Genomic DNA, 26,574 nt, shown 5'->3' on the forward strand with positions numbered 1-26,574 from the left:
TTGTTTAAGATTCTCTCTCCCCATCTCCCTCTGCCCCCCCCCCGCCCTCCCCCTTGCTCACATGCTCTCTTTCTCAAATAAATAAATAAATCTAAAAAAAAAACTTAGTTTAGGTTTTGCAACTTTTCATCTTTGATGCTATTGATCCTTTTTGGGCTTTAGAGCCAGACAGACTTAGCTTCTGGCGCATGTCCTCCCACTCCCACTCGCAACCCCTGTCACCTTAGCTGGGTTACGAACTTGGCAAGGCAAGCTCAACTATCAACCAGGCTCTCATTCCTGCAGGATTCTGGCCTCTGGCTACTCAGGAAACCCTAGGGCTTCAAGACCCATCACAGGTCCTGGTCTCTCGTTCCTGCTATTTTACACAATGAGGCCACTGAGATCTTAGAACACTGCTTTGATCGTGGAGAAGGCAGGTCATCCTCCTTAGCAAAACCCACGATAGTATTCCCTCACTTCATATGGGAAGTTTTCAGAACCTATTCTGCCCATTCCTACCCAGCCACACTGTCTACACAGTCATTTTGATTTCTCAACCTCTCCCCCGCACATCGCATCTACACATGCTACCCCACTGCTTGCTCACCCTGTTCGGTCCGTTAGGAATTTCCTTATTCATTCAGCAAACACACCGAGGGCCAATGAGTTGCCTAGCCCTGGACAGACGTGGTTTCTGTCATCAGCAATGGCAAGTTTATCCCCATGTCACTCTTTCTTCATGCTCTGGCATGAGTGTTTGGTCCTCTCTGAACCCTGAGGATGGTTATACTTTCTCCTAATAAAGACATGCTGGTGTTTTCTATCAGTTGAGACACAAAGATTAGAAGATGTTTTATTTGTATTCTCTACCAGGCCCAACCAGTGCAGAAAGACCACAAAAAAAATTAATGGACTGATGCTGATTTGGAAGAGGCAGAAACTTTAAAAAACTGTGGTTTCCAATCTTTTAATGACTATTTTGGGACACCTAAGCTGCTGGTAGTACCCCAGGACAGAGAGGACGAGCAGAGGCAGCGACGCACTCAGCGTGGAAGTAGCAGGCTAATGGACCAACTGCCTGATTGCTAATGCAGCACAGTGGAGAATCCACAGCTGAATTTGCCTCTAAGCCCCAAGGGGTGTGACTAATTAAGGAAAAGACTTCTAGTCCTCATTACCCTTTTAGGAAACCTCTCTTGATCCAAAGCATGTAACATGACATCATTAGACAGTACAGTCTTTCTCTCCAGAGTGAGGTGCTCACGGAAAGGTGAGACGTTCCTGACCTTCCCTCAGATCTCTTAACTCCCAATGGATGCTCCGGTTCTCGTGGTAAACTTAGAAAACAAGCCAGCTCTCAGCAGAGGGCATTGTGAGCTTGTGGATTTGATCATTTCTCTAAAAGATATCTGCTGAGAAAGAATCAGATTGCAATGTTTCCCTGCTCCCCTTCCTCCTTCCCCAATGTTATATCATTTTGGATCATTTGAATTGTATATGGCTTTCTATTTAAGTCAGTCATTTGCTGGCAGCAAAACTAGAACATTTCCTGTTTTTCCTCTCACTGTAATCAGGATTTGGCTGTCCAAATTAGGACTGCCCTAATTACTCCCCAGCAGGTGCCAGTCTGGGGGAGGGCAATAAACGGGAAGGGAGAAAGTAAGGACACTCTGCATCCTCAGAGCCATACAATAAGAAAACACTTTCTAGCTTGAAAAACCTGATTAAGAAATAGGCAACAGGCTCCGTGGGGTTATATATGGTTGTGTGTGTGTGTGTGTGTGTGTGTGTGTGTGTGCGCGCGCGCGCGCGAAGGAGAGTGTGTGTTGTTTTATAACGGCCATATAAACGATTTTCTATTTTTTCTCCTTCAAAGCTTCACAGAATTACTTTTCCCATCCCTGAGATAATTCATCCCAGGCCTACAATTCAGCAACTGTGGTAGATCGCTACAGATATTACCTTGAGTATGAAATGATCTGATAATGGACACCAATAAGTGGACACCATTGCAGACAGTTGGGCCAGGAGGGATACCACGGTGGTATGGACTCCTGGGGGAAAGAATCAAGATAACTCTTCATGACTACAATACATCAGGAGCCAAACCAAAAGCAATAGCTGTGTTCCAAGAAGAAGTAATAGAACGGGATACAGTTGCGTTGTTTGGACAAAATGGCGAAATGTAAATGACAGAGAAAGAATTCAATCCCTAGAAGGACAGACCACAGCAAACAAAACTCTCCATGTTCCTGTCTAGAGCCAGTCACTCCCCCTGTGTATTACATCCCGCTCCTACTCACTCGCCAAAACCCAATTTCAGCAATTTGCCCCTTTCTCTCCTACATCAGCAATCTTCCCTTTCTCCTAAGTAATACCCTTCAAATACAAACACACAGATTTCTTCTATTTAAAAGAACATATAAAATGACAAAAGACCCTTCGTGTGACCTCATCTCTCCAGCTACAACCTCATTTCTCTGTCCCTCATGGCAGCAAAACTCACTGTATGGGTTTCACCTATACTTACAAGCTCCCCGCTCTCTGTTTCTTCCTTCGGCCCAGGTCCGTACAGGTTTCGGTCCTACTGGTCCACAAAAACCGCTCCGGTGATGGTCACCAATGCCCTCTGTGTGGTCAAACCTGTCCCTGCATCAGTTCGAACGCTGACCCGATGCTGACCCTCCCTCCACCCTGCTACTTGGTCTCCGGACACCGCACTCTGAATCTGCCCCCTACTTCACTGACTGCTGCTTCTTGCTGCCTTTGCTGGTTTCTTCTCATCTGGCAAACTTCTTCAAGTCCACAGTCCTCTTCTGTCATGTTTACACTCACTCCCGTGAGGTTTCATCTCACCATGGTTTATTTATTTATTTATTCTCTCGCCATGGTTTTAAATACTGTTTACACATACTATTTGTATGTCGATGGCCAGACCCCTCTCCTTTGGATGCCTGCTCCCTACCTCCATGTGGATGCCTCAGAGACCCCCCCCCGCTGCCCCAAATTTAAATCCTCACCTGCTTGCTCTGCGGCGTCCTTCCTCTCAATAGCTGGCAAGTCCATCTTTTCATCACTCAAATGAAAAATCCCAGGAGTCACCTTCGACACCTTTCTTTCTCTTACACTCAAACTAATCAGACAGGGAATTTCAAAAATATTCAGAATTCAACCGGTCCTCACCATTGCTGCTGCCACCAAGCAGTATGAGCGGTCTTCGTCCTCACCCGGATCACCACAACAACCCTTAACTGCGCTCCCCGCTGCCACCCTTGACCCCTACAGCTGACTCTCAATAGGGTGTAAGTCAGATCATGCTGCCCCCAGGCACGATTCCTACAGCGGCTCCCCACTTCACTCGGAGTAGAAGCCAGCATCCCTACTGTGACCTACAAGGCCCTGCCTGGTCTGGCCCTCTGATCTCTTTGGGACGTCCTCCTAATACCCTCTTTGCTCACTTTACCCCAACCACACTGGCCTCCAGGCTGTGGCTCCTGAAAATTGTCATGCAGAGCCCTGCCTTAGGGCCTTTGCCTTCTTCAGGGTACTCTTTCCAGATACTTTAGCTAACTCCCCAAATTCCTTTGAGCCTCTTCTCAAACCTCGACTTGAGTGGCCCTCTGGAACACCCTATGTAAAACGGCAGGCTCCTTGTCCTATTCTCCAGTCTATCCGCCCTATGCCATTCCCTCCCCCACCCCACAGTACTTATTATTTTAAAATTCTTTGTGTTTATGCATTCTATTTATTGTCTGTCTTCTCTCTTCCATCTCCAACAGAATGTAAACTCCATGAAAGCAACATCTTGTCTTTTGGTTCATCGCTGTACCTACTAACTGTTACACAAGTACTCTATAAACACCTGCTGACTGAATGAAAGCCTAGAAACCAGTATGTAGTTTTAGGGATGGGGAAACCGACTGTGTCAACAGTTACTGAAATCAAAGAATATTTCAACAGGTTTAATACATTTAGGCAAGGACCTTGGGGCACAGAAGTAATTCAGAGCAGAGAATCACGGAACCATTCCCGATAATCTTAGACGTATCCTGGCAAACAGTGAAAAATGCCCGAGAGCAAAGATGTTCATAAAAGAAAAGAAAGTAAATGACAGAAATCGGGTGAGTTTGGAGTTACAGGCAAAATTCTAGAACAGATTACTCAAGATGGTTTGTGAACAATTGGGAAGTGGTCCTCACGCGGAGCCAGGAAGACCTCCCTACGCACAAGTCACATGCCTTCGTTCCTATCTTAAATCGGGACTCATTGCTTTGACAGAAGAAATGGTAAATCTGTCTCAAGGTCAAGAGTCCTGGTTTCCAGGGGTAATTTGTAAGCTGCCCAAGATGAGCGAGAGCTCTTAACAAAGGTTCAGCAGAGCAGGGAACAGTGGGTCCTGAAAGTGGAAGGATACCTCGTGCTGTCGTTTGCACGTCAGTATGTGCTCACCCTGGGGAGACCTGAGGGAGGGGGACTGCATTACAAAGATTAGGACTGGACAGACACCAGCAAGAAATCTAACAAGTCTCTTACAGGGGCAGATGGTAAAGTACAGGGGGTCCTATCATGAATGGTGGTAAAGTTCATCTTTGTCATTAGAATCACAGCTAATCATTTTGGGGGACACTTACTAGTTTGTTAAGAACAGTTCTAGAAGACTAACATTTTCAAAACAACCCTACAAGAGAAGATCTATTATTATCCCTTTTTGCAGATGAGAAAGTTAAGGCACAGGGCGGCTGAGTAACTGTTCAAGGTCATATAACTAATAGGGGGTAAAGCGGGCATTCAAATGTAGGTTCCAGAGTCTGCTCTTGAGGCACAGTTTAGAAAACCCCATGAACTCCTGAGGTACTGAGTAATACAGGAATGAGAATCTCAAAGGAAGTCTCGAGAGGTATGCCCCCCAAATTCTCAACTTAGCCCTGTCCTGTTGAACATTTTTTTTCAAATAACATACATAAAGAAACTAAAAGATTGCTTATAAAATCAAGAATGACAAGGAATTTGGGGAAGAGCTAAGATTTCCTGATGACAGAATGAGGATTCAAAAATATCTCAAAAGACTGAAATGATGAGCTAAAAATAACATTAAATTTAATGGGTAAATGTGAGATCTTGAATTCAAGTGAAAAAAATTCTCTACAAATACAGCATAGAAAAGACAGGGCTCATTTCAACCAGTATTTCTTCATATATTTCCTTACCCCCTAGAGCCAACCAGTGGCCACGTCCTACAAATCTGCCTCCTAGTGTCTCCTGATCCGTCCCTTCCCCACCACCTCCTCTGCCTCTTCTCCAATTCAGGAACTCGTTGCCTCTCTTCCTCTCCCTCCCCCTCCACACTCTCGCCTTTCCCGTCCATCATACACAAAGCTCAGAAAAGTCTCCCTGCTGCACAAGTCTGTGCCTGAACTTCCCACTGATTCTTCCTCAGTGGTTCCCCACCACCGATCTTACAAGGCCAAGTTCCATGAGCCTGGTATTCAAGATCCTCCACTGTGGCTCAGCCTGCCTTTCCCAAACCCAAACATTCATCATTTGTTCTTTCTTTTCTGACTCTTCCCACCTCCTTGACATTGCTCTTGTTCCTTCTGCCAGCTCCTTTAGCCCAAATCCTGTCTAACTCCTCCTCACCCTTCACAAGGCCAACTTCCTACCCTTCACGGAGGCGCTCGCTCCTGTCCTCAAGTCGTTTCTTCCTCCTAGAGCCTGCCCACCTATCTTATATTTTCCATCACAAATTGACACTGTGGACATACGTGTCTTGGTCTCTGATTTCCTTTTCTAGTCTCCACCGAGAAGGCAAACTCATTAAAGGTATAATCTCTGACTGACTGACTGCTTTATCCTCACATCCTCACATCGCCTCGGATCTGGTAAATGCTCAACAGGCCTCTGACAAAAGCGAAGACAGGATGTAACAGGAAGCACCGAGTGCAGCACGGCGTCCTACACAAGGAGGTAATGGTGTTGCTGAACACTCAGGCGACTCTACTCGTGCTTCTCCTGCGTCCCCGCAATGGCCTTTATCTGTCAGCCTCCCTACAACCCATCCGTCTTTCGAAGGCCAGCACACATCTCACCTATGAAATCTGTTCTGACTCGTCTCCCCTTCTTTTTCTCTCTCATCTCTCATTCCTTCTGCTCTTTTGTCACATATTGTGCAAGTAGCACCTGATTACGTACTGTACTTTCGTACCTATGCTTAATTATATATCACATAAAATCTAGTATTTTATTATATACTCTTTTCTTCCCTAATTGTTTCAGGTCTTGTCAACCAGACCATAATTTGTTCCTATTATTAGCTTATTACCAGAAGTGCTATGATCTTTTCCACAGCTCAGTGAGATTTCTGAGCCCAGAGAAAAGAAATCGGAGGGAAAGCTAAAGGTTTTCAAGTTCATAACAACGGTTTTGCAGTTCTGCGGATGCCGGAAACAGGTGTAACTGTCCTGTCATGCCAGGAGGAAGGCTAGAGATTAAGCATCTGGAGAAGCACATTTTAAGAACTAAAAAGAAATCATATTGCAGGTTATTAAGGGATCCTAAGAATTTGACATTGCTTTCCTTTAAAGACCTTTTAGGATCACAAGATGAACTAACCACGATCTGGCATTTCCTCGAAGACAAATCTTAATGATTCTAGGCCTTCCTGGAAATCCAGGCTGACACCTTGTCTATGCCACTCAATGGCAGTCCTGAGTGGCTCTGTCCCTTGGTCCCTGGCATCCCCTCCGTTGGTGTGACAACACTTGCATCTAGGGGGCTATTTTTGTGCCACGTGCTCTCGTCAAGCCCCTTGACAAATGCAAAACTGGTCCTTTTCTAGAATGGTGGAAAAACAGTATCCCCTAGCAGGGCACTGGTCAGGCTGGCGACCGAAGCTCTACCTGCAGGCCGCGGCACAGGTGTCCTTGTACTCCTGGAGCTTCACGCACACCATGTTGAGGAACTGATCCGAGTACGCGCTCAGGTCATGCATCAGGTTCATGAGGTCCTGCACCGTCTTCTCCACAATGATCGTGCTCTGCGAGAGGACACACAAATTCATGAGTTGTTTTTTTTTTAACTCAAGTCGTGTATAGGACAAGGAAGGAAAACTGAAAGGATGCCATCATTTAAGACATGGGGTTTCCTGGGGGGATGCAACACTGACAAATATCGATTAAAAACAATCAAATAGGTCTCTTACATGACGCCAGTCTTCCAAAGGCCTGAGAAAGTACTTTCTATGGGAGGACGCACGACAGGGGTTTACGGATTGGTTTCATGGAATTCTTAGCATCCATGAGATATGGCTGCGGCTTTTAAGAAAGAAAATGCATATTCGGTTGGAGACTGGGTTACTGCCTCCAGGACTGTACTTTAAGTTTAGGGACCTAGGAAAGGCAGCTCAAGGAAAATGCCCCCCAGGATCCGTTTTACAAGTGTCAAAACCATGCACCTTTTCAGAACAACAGCTAACATTTCTATTGGGCCTCACAGCTCGTAGCAGGTTTTCACGCTCACAGCACAGGTCTCTTAGTTGGGACTCACATTCATCACGGTACTCACGAACATTCTTACAAGTGCAGCGTGCAGGGCTAGGCACGCTACAGACTTCAGCTCATTCCATCCTCTCAGCGTGCCTACCTGTCAGGTGAGTCCCACAATCATCCCCAGTTTCAAGATGAAGGAACAGCCTCAGAAAAGGACGTAAGCAGAGCAAGGACTGCAGGCTTCGCTCTTTTAACTACACCACTCTGCCTCGGAGCTAGCCCGGAGTTCCCTTGCCTGTAGCCCCACCATTTTCTCATTAGATCAGAGTATTTCCTATTGTTGCTGCTGTCACAGAAGCACTGTCCAAAGGGACTCAGCCATATTTTAAAAACAGAATTAGAGAAATATCCCACGGAAACAATAATAAGCCCGTCTTGCACCTAGGGCCTGATCGTACAGTGCAGCAGATCACCGTTCTATCTGCAAAGAGCCATATTCAATCAACTCTAAATCTTGGATTAAGACAAGACTGGGTTGTTGAAACCATTAGTTCATGCCTCTTTCAAAAGGAGCAGAATTATACTGGAGTAAATATTAATCACATGTCTAGCATCTTGGAATCCTTTGATCAATAACCAGTTTGTTGAAGATGGACTTATTTACATAGAATTACAGAAACTATGGAAGACTTGGCCATAAAAGTAAACAAAAAAAATCTTTTTTTCCTACGCTGACAGTGACCTGTGGGAAAAAATCAAAGGCCTTTTATTCTGCTTAAATGCAGACTATGGGGGTACAGGGTCTTGGTTAATTTTTTTTTCATTCTAAAAATAAAAAGAACGGATGAAACCGTACGGCTTTTCTCGACACAATGGAGGATCAGCTTGAGTTAAGCGTCCCACGTGCGTGCTTATTCAGGACTATTTAGCCGTGGAGGTTTCTTACCTTCTGTCCTGCTTCCCCACTACCTCCCCCCTCCTGAAGTAAAATAATCAGAAGGTGAAAAGGAAGGAACCGTTAGATTCTGTTAGGCAAACCTCATAGGAAACCAAATTACAGTCTCTGTAGAATCCCCACAAGTTCAACTTCCTTTTCTGTATTGATTTTCAGAATAAAGCTCTGCAGCTTCAACTCGATCCATAATCCCGCTCCTCTGTATTCGTGTGTGAGTGACAGGAATCGATTCTGCTTGGCTACATGTCCCCACGCTGCTCAGAAGAATCTACGACCCTCATCCTGACTCCGAACACGGGCTATCCTGTAACATGTGGACAGCAATTAACAAAGGAGAGTGGAGTTCGGCCGTCCTACCAAAGCCCCCTCAAAATCTAAACCACCACAGGGAAGAGGAGCACAGGGAGATTGCTCGGGGTTTACTGAGAGAAAGGGCTTGGTTCCATTTCCAATTAAGCTATTGATAATTAACTCTGGGCAGGTCTGGGTAACCTCTTCCTTTCTTATGACTCAATTTAGTCTTTTAATAACCAGGGATGCTTTGGTGGCTCCTCGACTGGCCTTCATCGCTCTGGGATTCCATCAGGGGGCTGGTGCTTTTACACAGAGGGGAAGATGTCTAATTGTTCTCAGGTCATCTCAGGTGTGTTTGGTCTTCCGGATTAGATGATCAAGTTCTCAAAAAAGCAAGAATGGCATTCTTCATTTCCTTTTGCCCATCTCCCATCATTCCCCTCCCCCAGTGGTTCACGATTTCTCAGGACCTTTAGGACAATGCAACTAATAAGAGAAGTAGTACTAATAATGTTAGCACACATAAATAAACCTCTCCTAGTGTCACATATGTCAGGGATGCTAGACACTGGCCTCTCTGCATCCTGCAGTCTCGCTGGGTGGGTTCAGGGTGGTCTGTGTTTATTCCTGTGATTGTCAGAGGGGAAGGGGAAAATGCAAGCATATGGGAACATCCCCTGGAGATAAAGGCTTTGGGGGAAGTACCTACAGGGAATGATCAGAATGCCATAGTTTAATTCTAATGATCGTGCTCAACAAAAAGCCTGTGTGATGCTCTATGATTACATACAATTTTCCAGCTATTTGGTTGGTTTACCTTGTCATGGTAGCACTCTGGATAATCAATCACTACATTCTCTTCAAGGAAAATGACACTGTAGTTTGCCAAATGATGGGTATTTTTACAGGGGGAAAAAGTTCCCATTTTCCAAGAATTTATTACAATTTCCAAATCAGTGGCTCTGACAGATAAGTGTTGCAAATCTCGAATTTCTAACAAGGTCAATTCTGTTTTTATTTATTTGATCTCTTTGGCATCTCAAATGATGTATTGACTCGTTATTAATTTTGGGATTTGCCAATGTTGAATATAATGATTTTATAATAAGTAAAACCCTGATTATATTCATTATAATTTCTACTAAACATATCACAAGTGATTGATATTTGTTTAGAAACAACTCAATTCTCATTTCTTGCAACTTATTACCAGGTAATAAAGTCTGGGCATGACATGAAAAATGAGAAAAGGAAAAAAAAAATCCCAAGATAGTGGATGCAATAAAAAAGCCATTGCTATGAAAAATAACTCAAGTTTCTTACAGAGATGCACCAGCAGGCTAAAATAGGAAGACGGTGTATAAGGACCAGCTCTTTGGTTCTGCGCTTTAAAAAAATTTTAACGAATGAAGATGATTGGACCTTTAAGACCTTGTCCATGGTTTGCCAAAATGGGGCTCTGCAGCCTGATACTAATAGTAAAATTATAGAAAATGGACTCTGAGTTCAAGTAATTTGGAAAATGCTGAGTTAAAGGAAATTGAAGTGGTTTCTTCACTGGAGGACTTTGGAAACTTTTACTATGCTAATGTCATTGTGAATCTGAAAGAGGCAAAGGTTGTATTCAATCTTTCCCTAATTATTTAAGAAAACATTTTTCATAGCACAGCATAGATCTTTTCACATCTTCTGGAACGGTGTTTCCAGAACATGGTTTGGGAATGACTCCCTAGTTTCCCGGTCATACTGATGAGGACCCTATGCCCAGTGACATGCTTGAGGACTCACAGGGAGTCCAGCAAGAACAGTATGAGAATCTGAGCCTCTTCCTCCGAGGTCCGCATCCTTTTCTACATGCCCAGCCTTTTAAGTTCTGGTCCCTTCCCACCTCTCTAACCTTCTCTCCAGCTCCACTGAGCGTTCTAACCCTATGCTCCAATCACACTCAACCACTAGTTATGCCTTGACTGCATCAAGCTACTTCCTGCCTGTGTGTCTTTGAGCTTCCTAATCTCTGGGCCTGGAATGCCCTTCCTAGCACATGTCTGTCATCCTTGAAAAGTCAGCTCACAGGCTACCTGCTCTGATTTAAATGCCCCCACCCCCCAGTGCTGCCAGAACACCCTAGGTACAATTAGCCCAAGCCCTCAGTGGAGTACGGTACCCACTGGTTCACCCGACTCTCTCTTTCGCTAGACCATCAATTCCTTTGAGCAGTGACTACACCTTCATATCTCTACTACCTAGTAGCAACTATATGCTGGCTAACTGAACATCAAAAAAAAAAGTGTCTGGCATATTGTAGGTGTTCAAGAAATGGTTACTAATGAAAACGCACGGCACATTCAGAACCATGAAAAGACAGATTTAGAGCAGAACTATGATGCAAAATAGTGAGTCAAAAGCCTCACGTGTGACGTGGAATCAGACCCAGAGCCTCTTTATTACTATATTACTGTATCTTAATTCCCATGGTTCTAATGACTGAACACTTATTGTGACTACAGATTTTAGACTTTTCTACAAAACTCTTCTGAATTTCACCTGACTATATGATTTTCTGCAATGTCAACCCATGACACATACAGCTAAATGTGCTAATTTTAAAGTTTTAAGAAATATAAATAAATTCACAATTCAGGAAAAACAAAACCAAAAACCTCGAGTTTGGAGAATGCAGTCTCTGTATGTGTGCCCTTTTAGTCCCCGGAGCCGGGATGGTTCAGAGATGCTACAAAGAACCCAAGGTTCTTGAAAACTGCTTTAGGAGGCATTTGAGAGAAAACAGTCAATTCAGACGCACCCCCATACTACCACACCCCCACACTACCACACACACACCAGCAACTGTGGAAGGAGGGGGTTTCACAAATGTTAGATGAGGACAATAATCTGTTTATTGGGACATATTCAATTACAAGTCAGTAAAGCCTGTCATACCATACCATCCTTCCAATTATTATCCGCTCTACATGCTAGCTTGCTGTGAACAATAATAGCTCCAGTTATGACAGTAATGCTGGAAGTGAAAAGGAAGTCTGCTTTTCATTTTTTAATCTATATTTTGATTTCTGTGATGTTTAAAATGTTCTGAATGGGTCTGCTCCTTTAATAAGCTATCTGGTAAAAGTCTATGCATCCAGGAGCTGGCACCTGAGAAAATGCCCTTCTACTCCCTTCCCCATCATCCTCCACCTCACCAGCAGAGGGATCTGTTAAAAACTTCTATCTCCTACAGAAATGAGTGCTTATGTCCATCAAAAGCCATGAACACAAGAAGTCATAGCAGTTTTACTTATAATAGCAAAAAAAAAAAAAAAAAAAAAAAAAAAAAAAAAAAAGGGCGATTGTCCCGTGCGTCAGTAGCTGAAGGAGCAGATGCTGTGTGGTATAGTCACACAACGGAATACTACAGAGCAATGAAAAAGGATGAGCCCCTACTGCACGTGACAACATGGATGGATCTCACACACCGTGTGCTGAGTAAAGCATTAAGACACAAAGGGAAACAACTGTTATTACCGTAGTTCAAAAACAAGCAGAAGTCGTCTCTGGTGGTAGAAGTCGGAAGAGTGGCCGTCCTGGAAGGGGGTGGGTCCTGACTGAGAAGGTGAGAACCTTCCAGGTGTTGGAAACATCTTGATGGGACAGCTGTTCCATGAGTAAACACATTACACATTTGTAAAAACACAGTTTTTACAAATATGTAAAAACTCTTCACACTTAAGATTTGTACGCTCTATAGAGTTTGTAAGTTTAATGTCAAAAGAAAACATTTGAAGTGATATCTGATTATGTCTCTTACCAACTTAAAGCTCTTGAATGCACGAGGCCCTGCATTCTTCAGATAACCCGCAAGGCCCTTCATGACAGGCTTCTGTCTACTCCTCCAGCCTCATCGGCTACCATTGCCCCTTGCTTCTCTGAGACCCGGCTACCTGGGGCTTCTTCAGTTCTTCGTTCCCATTTCAGGGCCCTGCACTTGCCTCTAAAGTTCTGTCCCCCATCTTCCTTTCTTAGAGTACTTTTCCTTATCTTTCAGATCTCAGCTAAAACCTCCTTTCTGTAGAAAAACTCTTCCCGACCCCCATTAGGTCCTCTGGTTAAAAACATCTAGAACAGCTCTCTCCTGTGCCTTTGGTTCTACTTCTCTGGAGAACTCCGATGGATATACCTTTGCTAGGGAAGGGGGAGATCGTGACTGGGAGGGACATCTGGTTGGTGGTTATGTACATGCATTTTAGACGTCAGTCGTAAACAATTCTGTCCAACCATTACACAAATGAAGAGGTACCCTTCCACAACTTGTCCGAGTACCATCTGTAAGTGCGTAAGTACTCGAGTACAGTGGTTTCCACTCACGGGGTATGTATGCACTGTGAAGATGTAGCAGTATTGCTGGCAACACTACTACAGACCACTGGATGCCAACTGTTGGGAAGGATCAGAAGCTGTCTGGGGACAGGGCAGGGGACTTAACTATTAAAGAGATACATATTTATTACGTACGTATTTCCTCTGGGCCAAATATTAGGCTCACTGCAGAAGATCAAAAGCCAGCTGAGACAAGGTCCCACCCTCCAGCAGTCTTAGATGTTAGTAGGAGGAGACCAACGAGTTCACAAAGACAATAAAGTCCCACAGGTGCTATCCTGGGCAACTGTATATTGTAAGCAGAGGCAGAGAGAAGGTAAGTTAACTGCACTGGGGTGGGGTTGGGGAGTGGTGGGAAAGAGGAAGTTATCACCGAATTGATTTCTGAAGGATCAATAGTGACTTACAGATTGACAAAACTGGGGGAAAGACACTGCAGTTAGAGCAGCATGAATGTGAAACAGCGTAGGATTTAGGGACGCGCAAGTGGTTCTTCACAGCTGTGATGAAGGGTACGTGTGCATGCCTGTGTGTGTGTGTGTGTGTGTGTGTATAGATCGGGGAGGCTGTGACAAGATGTCAGAGCTAGATGCTGGAGGTCCTTGCATAACAAATACATACTTGATACCTAAATATTTGGAATATCCCTCTTTTACCCTCTCCAAGCAAGAAAGTACAACGAAGTAATCCTGATGTCACTGATTAGATGATCCACTCCGAGTGTAGGAAGGTGATTTCCAAAGGTTCTACTCTTGAGAAAAGACAGACTTCTAGAGCCAACAGGGAAATACATTCTGAAGCTCCATTTGGCAGGCTGAAGAGAATTATAGTTTATAAATAGGCTTAAACAAAGAAAATATGAGGTCAAATTTTGGGCAACCAGCAATGGTCTATCTCTTTCTAATTCACATAAGTGATTATAAAATTTACCTGCCAGTTAATAACTTGGCAAATGTATACCATGTAAACTACGGATAATGTTTTCTTAACATTTTGGCTAGAGGAACACTTGTGCTTGAATAAACTCTGTGCCTAACATATCTTATAAGCACAGCTGGCTCTTCATGAGGTTTATTTAGGGGCTTGTGATTTCATACTCAAAACAATGTAGCAGCAAAGGGGAAAGAAGTATGCAACAGTTGTGCTTGATTAGACTGCGAGATCCCAGGGGGTATCTTTGTTTCCTTACATGCTTCAGATCAATATGACTGTATGTCCACGTTATCAATTCCCCTGGATAGGTCACGGAACCCAGGGAGTGGAAATATATCAACGAAGAGGTGAACATTGGCACCTCTAAGAGATATCGTCAACTCTAGCCCCCCAACACACACACACACTTCCAAAGCACCTTAAGGTTGCTATTCAGCAAAATACACAGTGCTACAGAAGACACAGAAGTTTAACAACCACAGCAGCTATAGCATTTCTCTTGTGCCAAGCAATGCTCTCGGAACAAGTGATATTCCAAGAGAAGATGCCAGTTAAGTGCAAAAAAACCCACAAAAAACAAAAAACAAAAAAACACTGTGGGGGAATAGCAGTGAAAAGGTGGGAAAGACTGAAGTGGGATCTGGAAGATGGGTGAGGTTCAGGATACTGGGGAGGAAGAAGCAAGGCATTTCAGACCAGGGAAAAGCTGGTCCTGTGTAGCAAACAGGAGACAAGTGTGGCTGGAGGGGGAGATTCCTAAGGAGGAACAGGGGGAGAAAGGGTTGCCTGGCCAGGGGGAGCCCACCTGTGGAAGGAAGGTCTGGATAGCAGGCTGAGGGCTTCCTCCTGTGGGGACAGAAGCAGGGCAGTGGGCGAGCAGGTGGATGGAGCTCCGAAACCCAACCCTAGAGCCGGAAGCAACCTTTGCTATCCACAGTCTAATTCTCTGGCTTTAAAAAAGAAAACCAAAACAAATATTAAAGGGCCTGTCAAAGGTATATAGCTAGCTCACTTTCAAATCTAGAATCCAGGTCTCTGAGCTCCCTGTGGCCAAAGCTGATGATTAGAGCACCAAATGGAATAAATTATTGTAGTTGACGATTTTTATTGAAAAACATGAAAAATCAATACGGGGAGAAAGTCAGAAAAAAACTCATTTGTCACCCTTTGAGGTGACTATTGAATCAGATTCTTCTTTGAAAACTGATAAAGGGAAGAATTATGCATTTACTCTGTCTTTTCTGTAGGAACCATATCTATTTTAGGATTATCAAACAGGGAAAGCTCTCCTTTAATGAAGAATGCCAACTAGGAAATGATAGAAGAAATAACAGAATTAGAAAATAATTTTATAGCCTCTAATAAAACAATTGATACAGGTAAAGATTAGAAAGTACAGGGTAAGTGAACGTTTTTGTAGTGGCAAAGATACACCCCCACAGATTACTTTCTGGTCACACGAGGAAAACCATAATTGCACGATGGAGGGACCAGATGGTCACAGCTCTGATCCAGGGGTCAACCTTCACATCACTAATGTGAGGAAGCCAGCTCTTCCAGGTCTGCAGATGTGACGGAACATGAAATCTAACATTATCTATTATATATTCTTACTAACACTGTTTAACTTCAATCTAATCACACTTTTAGATCTAACATCGAGTAAGAGGAAACAGAGGAAGCTACGAGACGTATACAGAACATGGGATATTGTAGAGCACAGGTGGCTGGGTCTGTCTGATACATTAGCGTTGGGGGAAAAAAAGGACTGTTCTAGATTAAGAGAGCCACATCACCATTACAGTCCTGGATGGAATCCTAGTTTGGACAAAGTAGTTGTGAAGAACATTTTTGCAAAATGCAGAAAATTTCAAATTTCTAGGTATTAGAAGATATTAGGAACTTACTGCTCATGCTCATAACTGTGACAACTAATTGTGATGATGAAGAAAATGCTCTTACTGTGTAGAGAAGTAATACTAAAGTATTTCGGTACAAAATAGCTTGAAGCCTTGCTTCAAACATGAGAAAACCAGATGAGATATATGAAGCACTAGCTCTCAGATGCTGGAAAAGGAAAGTAGCTGAGGTGAGCCCTGCGAATACCCCAGCTGGAGTCTCCAGACCACAGTGCAGGAAAGGGGGGACCCGTACAGAGCCTGGGAGTCGTATTGAGTGGAGGAGACAGGATCTGGAGCTTTGGAAGGTTAAGGCAAGTAGGGCTTTGTGCGGTGAAATACTTGAGGGGAGGGAGGTGCAGAGAGAGCAAGGGAGTGGGAGAGATCGAGATCTTTCTGGAGGTCTTTAGAAGAGTCTCCTCAAATCTTTGGCTGAGTACTGATCTGTGCCTGCGGGGCAGGAATTACAAATGCTGGTGAAAGAACTACCTGGAAAAGGCAGGTCGAATTCCCAGACTCCACACAGGGCCAGGAATGGTTCCCATTAGCTAGAGTGGATGAGCCACGTCATAGACACGGCATCGGGTTGAGTCCTCAGGAAGGTACTAGCTGGGTCAGATTAGCCTGAGACTAAAGGTAGCCCTGGACTTGTCTCACAAAGCCTGGAAGCAAACCTCAAAATGATCAGTGTCATTCTATCCCTAAGGTGTGTCCTAAAACAAAGCTCAGTAATATTTAAAGCACTATAACAAAAATCCAGCACCCAAAGATGTAAAAATAAATAAATAAATCACCACGTCCGGCATTCAACAAAAGGTGACCTGGCATGCAAAGACGTGGGAGAATACACAAGGAAAAGGAAAAGCAGTTGAGAACAGTCCCAGAAACGACACAGATGAGAGAGTTAGTAGACAAGGAGGTTAGAACCGCCATGATAAATATGCTCCGATGTTCAAGAACAGAAAGCAAAATGTGAACGTGACAAGGAGAGGAATGGAAGACACAGCCATAGAAACTATCCAAATAAAACACAGAGGAAAAAAATGACAATGATGAAACAGAGAGTCAGTGAACTGTCCGTGGGACAATATCAAACAACCTAACATACGTAACTAAAGTTCCCAAAGGAGGTAGAAGATGGAAAAAAATATAATGGCCGAACCTTTTCCACACCTGATGAAAACTATATGCCCACAGATGGAAGAAGCTCAACAAACCTCGAACGGACGATGACAAAGACTACAGCACGACACGTTATCGCCAAACAGTGAGATTAACAGAAAAGAATCTTAAAAACAGCAAGAAAAAAGGAAATGAAGTCTGAAAGGAAAAATGAAGAATTCAGGCCTTTCGACACTCTCTTCAATGTTCTCTCTAGTGCCCCCCACTAGGCCCAGTCCTGGGGAAGGTGGTGTGAGATGGAGGGGGGACCAGGCTGACGGGGGTGGGTGGGCGATGCGGGCCACCACAGCAAGCAGACGGCCCAGGGCCCCGGCAGGAGTTTAGGGTGGCTTGGCCAGCAGTGACGGGGGGAGAAGAAGATCCAAGAAAGAAAAGAACAGGGGTAAAGACCAAAAAAGGGAGGAAAACAAAGTATGCAAAAAGCCAAGAAAGAAGAGTTTCAAGGAAAAGGGGTCGTGTAAGGGCCTCTGAATTTTATGAACAGACAAAACACTCACAAAATCCTCCATGGAGAAGGAAGAACCCCCAGTGTTAGACGGACTCCAGGTAACAGTGAGCCCTGGAATTTCATGTCCCAGTTGTGTATTTCTAAATATTCTCTTTCTGCTTAAAGGGCCCATATTATTCCATGCTCTACTAATTATATACATGTTAAAAAATACCAAAAAACAAAAAACCCATCCTTCATTCTTTTCCTTAGCCCAACCAACACAAATTGTTTTTTTTTAAAAAGGTAATTTGTGGGGCGCCTGAGTGGCTCAGTCAGTTAAGAGTCAGCCTTCAGCTCAGGTCATGATCCCAGCGTCCTGGGATCGAGCCCCGCATGGGCCTGCTTGCTCAGGGGGAGCGTGCTTCTTCCTCTCCCTCTGCCTGCTGCTCCCTGCTCCTGGTGCTCTCTCTTCCTGTCAAATAAATAAATAAAATCTTAAAAAAAAATTAAAAAGTTAATTTACACAAAGAAAAATTTAATAACAAGAAGCAGCATAAAAGTAAAAAGGCATGAAAAAGAACAAATATAGATGAACTTACATGAAACATATATTCAAAGATAACCAAATTCTAGCCCCTAGTTGACTTGACTGATGAAGGTAAAATACTCAAGTACCCTTGTTTCCTTTCCTTTTTTTTTTTTTTGTTTCCTTTCTCTTATTTTAGATATACCCGTAAAAGTAAACACCATTTATAGAATATAAACACGAATGTGAGAACAAACTACCTACCTGTCTATCTGTGAATCTATGCAATATTTACTGAACCCCTACTATGGGCCAGACATCACCAGTATGCTACATTCTGGGAATAAAACAATTATAAAGAAAGTGTGTCATATGTAGGTCTAAGAGCTTTATAGACATTACCTCATTTAACTCCTTATAAATTCTATTTAACTATAAGATGGGTATTATCCCCATTTTATAGATGAGGAAACTGAAATACTAAGAGATCACAGGGTTGTCCAAAGACACGCAACTAGAAGACTGTAGCTTCAGTCAGGATATGAACCCAGGCAGCCTGAACCTTTTACTGCTTCTAGTAAAAACAGAAACAGTGAATGATGAGTTAATCCTTCCAGGCAGTCCACGATGCCAGGTGCAGCCTGGTCAAGGTGAATAAGGACTGACTACGGAAGGATGTCACCATGACCTTCAGATGACGGTTTCAGTGCTGCCGCTGGTGGAACCAGAACCAGATTTATGGGAAGCTGTGAAGGCAGCATGTGGTGAGGGGACAGAGACGCTCGTCTGAGACATCTGTCAGTGAAAGTAACTCAGCAAGCAGACAGGACAGAGTCAGGGTAGGAAATGGAGACTGAACTCTCCTGCTGGTCACTAAGCTATTCCGTATGACCAGCCTTCTAGAGGCAGAGGCCGCTCCAATGCCAGCAGCTCAGCCAAGAGACTCTTCAGTGACAGTCTTGAGGCAGCAAGGGCTCTAGGCTCTATCTGTTCACAGTTTCCGATACCTGGACTCTTCAGTTCACCCAGAATGGGTATCTTCTGCGGAAGCACCGTACTACGGACCTAAGGCTGCCATGTAGGCTCAGGCTAATAACCCGAACTATCTTAAAGTTAGCTTTCTGAAATTATGTTTTTGCATAATTTTCCATGCCCTGCTAACATCACCATAGCGATTTCTAACACCCCTCTTCCTGAGAACTCAGAGTACTTCGCAAATATCTCAATCAATATCCCAACAGATTGTGAGAAAGTAGAGCAGTCATTATCATCCCTATTTTTTAGCAAGTCTAACACTTAAAGCAGTTTCAAGGAACAAGTATAACACTTACGAAGATGTTTTTAAAGAACTCCAGAACATCAAGCTGCCACCAAAGGTGGTCTTAAGTGTTAGCATTTCTTGATATTTCTCAAATTCTCATTCCCCTCTGACTCATTTCCGTCATGTCACAAAGCGTCTGCATTCACAGAAACCCTTCTCTTGAGGTAGAAGTATTATTCAAGCATTTTATGTGATTATTTTGTCCTTTTAAAGATTTCGCATCCTTAGCCACTCCATTTAGTGCCAACAAACAAAGCTGGAAATTCACAGAGCAGGACCTTTACGTTTCTCCTTTTCGCAGGCAAAGGCAAGGGCTCTCCGGCAGGAGGCTCAGTGACCCACAGGGGGGCACGAGTCATTAGGGAAGAGTTACGAATATATAAATCAACGTGTCAGAGGAGGAAGTCCGGCCGGCCCAGCGGGAGACGCATACTATGCACACATTTGTTCCACTCCGCGCGGGCTCACCTGTCTTCGGTGGCTCATTCCATCTAACAATCAATTATGCTGACAAGTTTCCCTACACACTGTTTCAGCCTCAGTTACTCATGTACCTCAGAGGTGAGATCCGGAGCCCTCTTAGGAGAAGAATGAGCAGGGAGCTTGGCTTGCAGGAAAATGGAACATATGGAACTGTTTGGGGGAGACAGCATTCGAGCAAGCGTGCAAGCATGCACACACAAGGGAAAATTTGTTCAAGGGTAGAGACAGAACTCAGATATGCCTCATCCTGGGAGAGACAATAAAATTGGTGAAGAGCGAATACATTTTTTAAACGCAGGTCTTGTTTTTGACAAAACTGGCTGTTGCAAACCCAGCATTCCAGCCCATTCTAGGAATAAAGTTAATGGCTCCATACGATCGCTGCATGTTGAGCAAACCAGCATGCACCATGGGGCAAAAGTCAAATGACTAGGACACAGGAGACCTGGACTCTGAATATGGTTTTCACACTAACTCTGAGATATTGAACAAGTTATTCTTCTTCATTCGCAAGGAGTGTAACATTCTTCGTGAACCACGGTGACATCTCCAGACTGCCCACCAACTTGGCCTTTAACTCATTTTCCCAAGATTAGGAGATGAGTCATTTGCCATTTATTCTTCCTGGATTTTCATCATCAAAGCACATTACCGATGAAGAGAGAGACCTCTGTGAGATCAGAAATTACCACAACAGATCCTGATGAACTAAACTCAACGACATCCCGCTGAAGTTTGTATGAAAGGAACGATAAGAGAACCACCCACATACTGCCCACGGAAGCAGCCTTGCTCCTGAATCCAAGAACGGTTAGTGGTTAAAAAATCCGAATACTGAAGCTTTGATGTATTTCCTTCTAAGACAATCTCTTCACACAGCAAACACCCACGCCACTAGGAAGGATATAGCCAACACATGTACAATAACTTCCAGACTTTAGGATTTCACCAACCAGGAAAAATAAATGAACCAACACAGATTCAGCTCTTTATTTTGCGAAGTTATGATGCTTAAAATAAGACAAAACAAAAACAGATCACTTATAATACCACTGTTTTTTTTTATAAAAGTATGATAAAAACATGAATATTTTAACACTAAGAAAATGGAGGAGAGTATCAGAAAAAAGTCCTTCCCAAGAAAGTCACCTGGGAAACACACACACACACACACACACGCACACACACATCCCCACTACACTGACCTTAGTGTTCCCACTTCCTGTGCATCCCATGTTAGACTGGCTGGCCCGGGTTGGACTGGACTGGGGACCACTGCACTAGGATGGAGGGGTTAGGGATCACTAACAGAGTACATGCTTTCCAGATCACTATGCCTAATGAGACACAAATGCCAAAGGACAATGCTCAACTGCTGTGATTGTGCTCAACTCTGGGGTGGGGTGGGGTGGGATCTGATTTTAGTGGGAAGTCATCATTCTGCCAAACCGGGGCTTCATATATATTCTAGAGTCTCTTACTAGACCAGGGATGAGAACATGAGACAGGCTCGTATGTTTTTAAAGCAAGAGAAATTAAGTACACAAAAATTCAGCTGTCACAATGTTATCTTTGGATTTTAAGTATAAATTTGTTTAAAACACAAAATTAATACAAAACTCAAAAGAATTAAATGGAATAATAAAATTGTTCAAAGTCTCTTCCTGTCGGTAACTTAGAAGGCACTTTAAGAGCATGCGGATACAATTTGGAAAGAAAACTCTAATGATTCATAAAATTACCACAGTTCCCATGTAACTGAAAACAATAGAGCCTACTGCAAAATACAGACAGAGCATTCAATTCATTTTAATGGTTTCTCATTTTTTCTTTTAAACTCTCTGCTCCTTTTATCACTAAGATTTTTTTTTTAAATGAAAAGTAGAGTGTCCCTGCTGCCCATTTTCTTCTTGTATTGTTTCCCTTTTGTTCTAAAAATGAGGGTAAAATTAAGTGCTTAGATCACTAGAGATTTCCAGATGGTCAGACAAATGGGTCCTGAGGCTCCCGGGCTTGCGTTTTTCATAGACACAGAGAGACATCTCTCACTCGGTCTCCATGGCTCTTGTTCAATACAAATTTGATTTAGCCTAAGTACCCTCAGTGTGTGACAACCACATTTCTGCCTAGAATGAGGATCTAAATTGGCTTAATTGCTTCAATCAAAATGGGAATTTTCTATGTATTTCTAAAGCATCCCTTTATTTTCCAAGTACCTATATTTGCAATAAAACAGAAAAGGTTTATCTTACATATATTTGAATCTTTGCAGATTATTTGGAAATGTGACATTTTTCTTTTTATTTGTTGTCTCCCTTCCTGCTCATATCCCCTCCTCTGGTTTAATTTCTTAACCCTTTCCCTGGTTCCCTAGAGCTACTGTTCCTGTGTCACCACCCTGAGGCCAGACCTTCTTTTCCTTCTTTTCATGTGTTTCTTTTGCTATCCTAGAATACAGAACTTCAATTCTCTACCACACAGCAAGTCTGCAGGTCGGAGCTGGGTAAGAGCCGGAAGTGTAGATTTTGGCAAATAAGTAAGCGTATGTTGCCTACTGCACGCCATGCATTATTCCAGGTGCTCCTAAATTGTTAACTCATTTATTTAAGATGCAGATACAATTCTTTCCACTTGCCAGATGATAAAACTGAGGCATACAAAGTTCGGGAACAAGCCTGAGCTCACACAGTAACGTGAATGGTGTGGTCTGAGGAAAAGCCCGTCGGTCTGGCTCCAGAGTCCTCGCTTTTAAGAAGAATGAAGAGAAGGAGGAGGGAGAAAACATGGGGACAAAGAGAGAATTAATGACTGATTCACTGAGGAGGAGCGGGATGGAGGGAAGGGCGACCTAGGAGTAGCCATGGATCTACTGTAAAAATCTGGGCTTGGCATTCATGAGGGCTCTGGGCAAAGAAAAGGAGGGCAGGCATGGTCACACTGGAGGAGGAGTCTTGTCACCTTGAAGATAAATGGTAATTGATGTGGCTACAGGTCATTAGTGATGGTCATATTGGCAGCAGAAGAAGAGAGTCATGTGACTGGCAATGTGCTGGGAAATGTCTGACCACTGGCTCTCCAGGGAGACGGGGGAGTCCCGATTCGTAGTGTTTGCCGGTTTCCATATGGATACACTCCCAGCATGGCCGATTTTACTACCAATGTGATGTCATTGAACTTCGAGCTGGGGAGAGATGCCCAGTAACACCCAGAATAATAGAGTATTTCTGGCATTAGCTCCATAGATGCAAAAACCCAAGAACATAGATAATAGTAAAATGTGGTAAAATAATCAAGAAGTGATGAGTTTGAGTATTTATTCCCTTTGTTTTTAGTATTTCAGGACTTCCTTTTTGTTTAAAAAGTTTTTTAAAAGATTACTTATTTGAGAGAGAGAGAGCAAGCGAGAGAGAGAGAGCACACGAGCAGGGGGAGGGGCAGAGGGAGAGGGAGAAGCTGACTCCCCAGCGAGCAGAGCACCTGATGTGGGACTCGATCCCAGGACCCTGGGATCACGACCTGAGCTGAAGGCAGACGCTTAACAGACTGAGCCACCTAGGTGCCCTAGAACTTACTTTTTAATAATGGCTATGTTTAATAGCTGGATTACAACATTTCTGAAAATATCACAACCAGCTCTTAGAAGCCTGTAGGAGCCAGCAGCCACAAACCACTGGGGGTGACTCACCGAATACATCTACTCTCAGATAAGTGGATGGGAAGGGGTCTGGAGACTTGAACCTCATAAAGTCCCAGATTCGCCACAACAAGGAAACAAATGCAGGAAGGGGGAGACAAACAAAAGTGACAGAGCTAATGAAAAACAGAATATCCACTCTAATCTGAGGAACAAAGAAAGAGGTCCAGTGTGAAAAAGAGAATTTGAGAAGGTAAGTCTGGAGAAGGCCCGAGTCTGTGTTCTCGAAGATGCTACAGACCATGAGTGGTAAACCAAAGAGCTCTGCGGAATGGTGCCACCCATCCTCATGCTCCCTAAGTGAGGTCTTGCATCTTCATTCTCTGTTCTATGTACACTCTTTATTTCCGGATATGGACAGGGGTCAAGCTGGAGACAGAGGACATTTCGTGAACCGGCAAGCTTTAGGTGAACATTAACGATAAACTGTGCAAAAAGAACGTAAGATCGGGAACTCGACAAATACTGTTTGTACGCCCATCTAGATAATGCATGGAGGAAAATGTTCACGCAAAGCTCTGAACCACGCAGAAGAAAAGCTCAACTATCACAGGGAGCTGGCAATCTGTGGAGAAAGCCAGTCTGTCTCACTCAGCGAGGCTTCCCCCGAGTCAAGCGCAATCATATTCAGTAAATGTATTTTTCACTAAATGAATTTCCATTATATCTGTTCCATAAGGTAACTGTCTTTGAAATTTTTGTCACTTGAATACAAAGGGACACTGTGTGTCTATGACTGAGAACTATTTTTTTTATGGAAAACTTTTTGCCTTTTTCTTTGTTGCTCAAGATTCTAGTAATATTTGAGAATTCATGAGCTCGCAAAGGAATGCACATTTAAAATTTCTGACCTCTAGCTCTTCATAAAACCTTACTAGGTGCAGCACGATACAGAATTTTTATGTATATAGCACTCATCAAATGCTTGTTGAATTCAAAGATTAGTGCAAGATTCATCTCATTACTCCAAACTGCCAAATAATGGACTATTTTGCTAATTGACACCTGAACATATAATTATAACTGGCAACCCTACACAGCAGAGCACCTTAGGTCAAAAAATCAGCTAGCTTCCAGATCCCAAGTGGCAGAGTGTGGATTGAATTGGAAGTTAGTTAACAAAGTTCTCACTTTTATAATTGCAAAGAGGAAGCACAGCTGCAAGCCTCAGGATGGCTTTGGTAAAGCCAATACTGAGATTGCGGTCCTTTCGGTTTTATTGAATATTGTGTTCCTGCTCCCCTGGTCTCCCCTCACTTGAGCGGTAAGGATTTCCTGCCATAAAACTCTGGCTGATGTGGTACAACTTGGATACAGAAAACTATAATGTCTAATGAAGAATAATGTCTAACCTTTGTCAACTTCTTTTTTCCAGAACAATCGCTTGGTGAATATTCTTGAGCATTTACTATAAGCATCTACTACAGTGCTAAGGAGATGTAAATACAGAAGTAGGGGTGGAGGGAACTGAGCTTCATTAAATACTTTCTGTGTGCCTGGGATTATGCCAAGCACTGCCACACGTGTCATCTCATTTAGTCCTCACATAACTCATCCGACAGAGAAGACAGGGAGCTTCAGAAAAGTTAAAGTCCCTGTCCAGGATAACACGGTAGGCGGTGAGGCCCGGAGCTGCCCTCAGACTGACCCTACTCCAAACGCATGCTCTTTCCACTATTTCCCTTGGCAACTTTAATCCCAAATTCTCAGGCCAGGTGGGGCATTAGAGACGAGAGTCTAGTTTTGGTCTTCTTGGAGAGGCTACAAAAGATGTACACACAGAAATTCAGCTGCCCACATATGGTATATATGTGTGCTTTTCATCATGGCCTGAGATACTCTCGAAGGTTTTATAGACAAGTTACAATCTGAGTTGGGGCCTTCAGGGAAGGTGGGTAGAAAAGATGGACCTTAATGGCATGGGGAGGTAGAAAAGAAAGGGGACAGGTATTTCACATTCCTCCAGCTACCTGAGAGGAGAGGCAGGGCAGGGTCTTCTGAGTAAAGACACAGTTAGCAGGACAGAACGATATACCTAGGGGAGAATTTACTTCTGGGTAAGGAAAACAGATTTAACAAACACATCTATTCTCTCTTGCTCCCCAAATATCTGAAGTGACAGATAAGAGATTATTTTTGTCCAAGACATAAACCTGTAAGGATTTAGAAGAACGGGGAGGCGGGGGGAGACAAAGGGAACACAACTCTGGAAGCTGGAAAGCCCATCAGAGTGGTCAATGGCTCTAAAAGACTCAAGAGAGTGCAATCCTGGGTCAGAAAGTGGAAGGCTGAAAAGCAAACCAATCTCTACTGTGAATTGCTGACAGCTCTAGGCACATCTGGATGTGGGGGCAAAAAGGGAAAGGATGGTTATGTAAGGATCAGTTGAAAGTATTTAGGAGGTAGTCAGTTTCTCAGCTCCCTTCCCCCACTGGAAAACAGGGTGGTCTTACCTCCACCCTGGTAAAAACCTGAAGGCTTATTCTTTGTAAAACAGAGGATCTCTGGACTAGGAGACAGGATAAACAATTAAGAATGGGGAAAAAAACAACAGGAGAATTAAGTGAATTTATGCATATCGGAAGCCAAGAACCCCCCAGCCCTCTCTCCCATCCTCTTCCCATTTGGTTTCCTGGATGCTGGCAGGGAGGCCTTCAATCTCCAGAGAGCAGATCAGAAAATCCTTCTCTGCGGAGCCTGGTCCAAGAATGACCTAACGATACTCACATTGGAGGTTTCCCAAACAAATAGCCCAATCAAATCTTCATGGTTCTGTGACCTCAGCCCAAGCCAGGAAATGAGATCAGAAAAATAAATAAAAGCTAAAGAACTCTTGCCTTTAATATTTGAAAAATAGGATCTCTTTGAACCAAACTCCATCTAGAATTATTCCAAAAGACAGTTTAAAGTATTATTATTTACCTACAAGAGCAAATCCTTCTGATTTTTTTACCTTCTGTGTTCTTGGCAATTATTTGATTACCAAATTGATGAAATAACCTCAAATTCATGCTGGTT

The 26,574-nt window shown here is 43.4% G+C and overlaps 1 protein-coding gene across 1 annotated transcript in view; it reads right to left on the reverse strand.

The window, feature by feature from the left end:
- Positions 1 to 26,574, reverse strand: part of EXOC4 (exocyst complex component 4) — a 716,010-nt gene that overhangs the window by 140,986 nt on the left and 548,450 nt on the right. The window contains exon 12 of the mRNA XM_008707579.2: positions 6,879 to 7,015. Coding sequence (XP_008705801.2) covers positions 6,879 to 7,015 — 137 coding nt within the window. The remainder of the gene's footprint in view (positions 1 to 6,878; positions 7,016 to 26,574) is intronic.

The sequence above is a fragment of the Ursus maritimus genome, unplaced genomic scaffold (assembly GCF_017311325.1).
Source record: "Ursus maritimus isolate PB19 unplaced genomic scaffold, ASM1731132v1 scaffold_3, whole genome shotgun sequence".
NCBI lineage: Eukaryota > Metazoa > Chordata > Mammalia > Carnivora > Ursidae > Ursus > Ursus maritimus.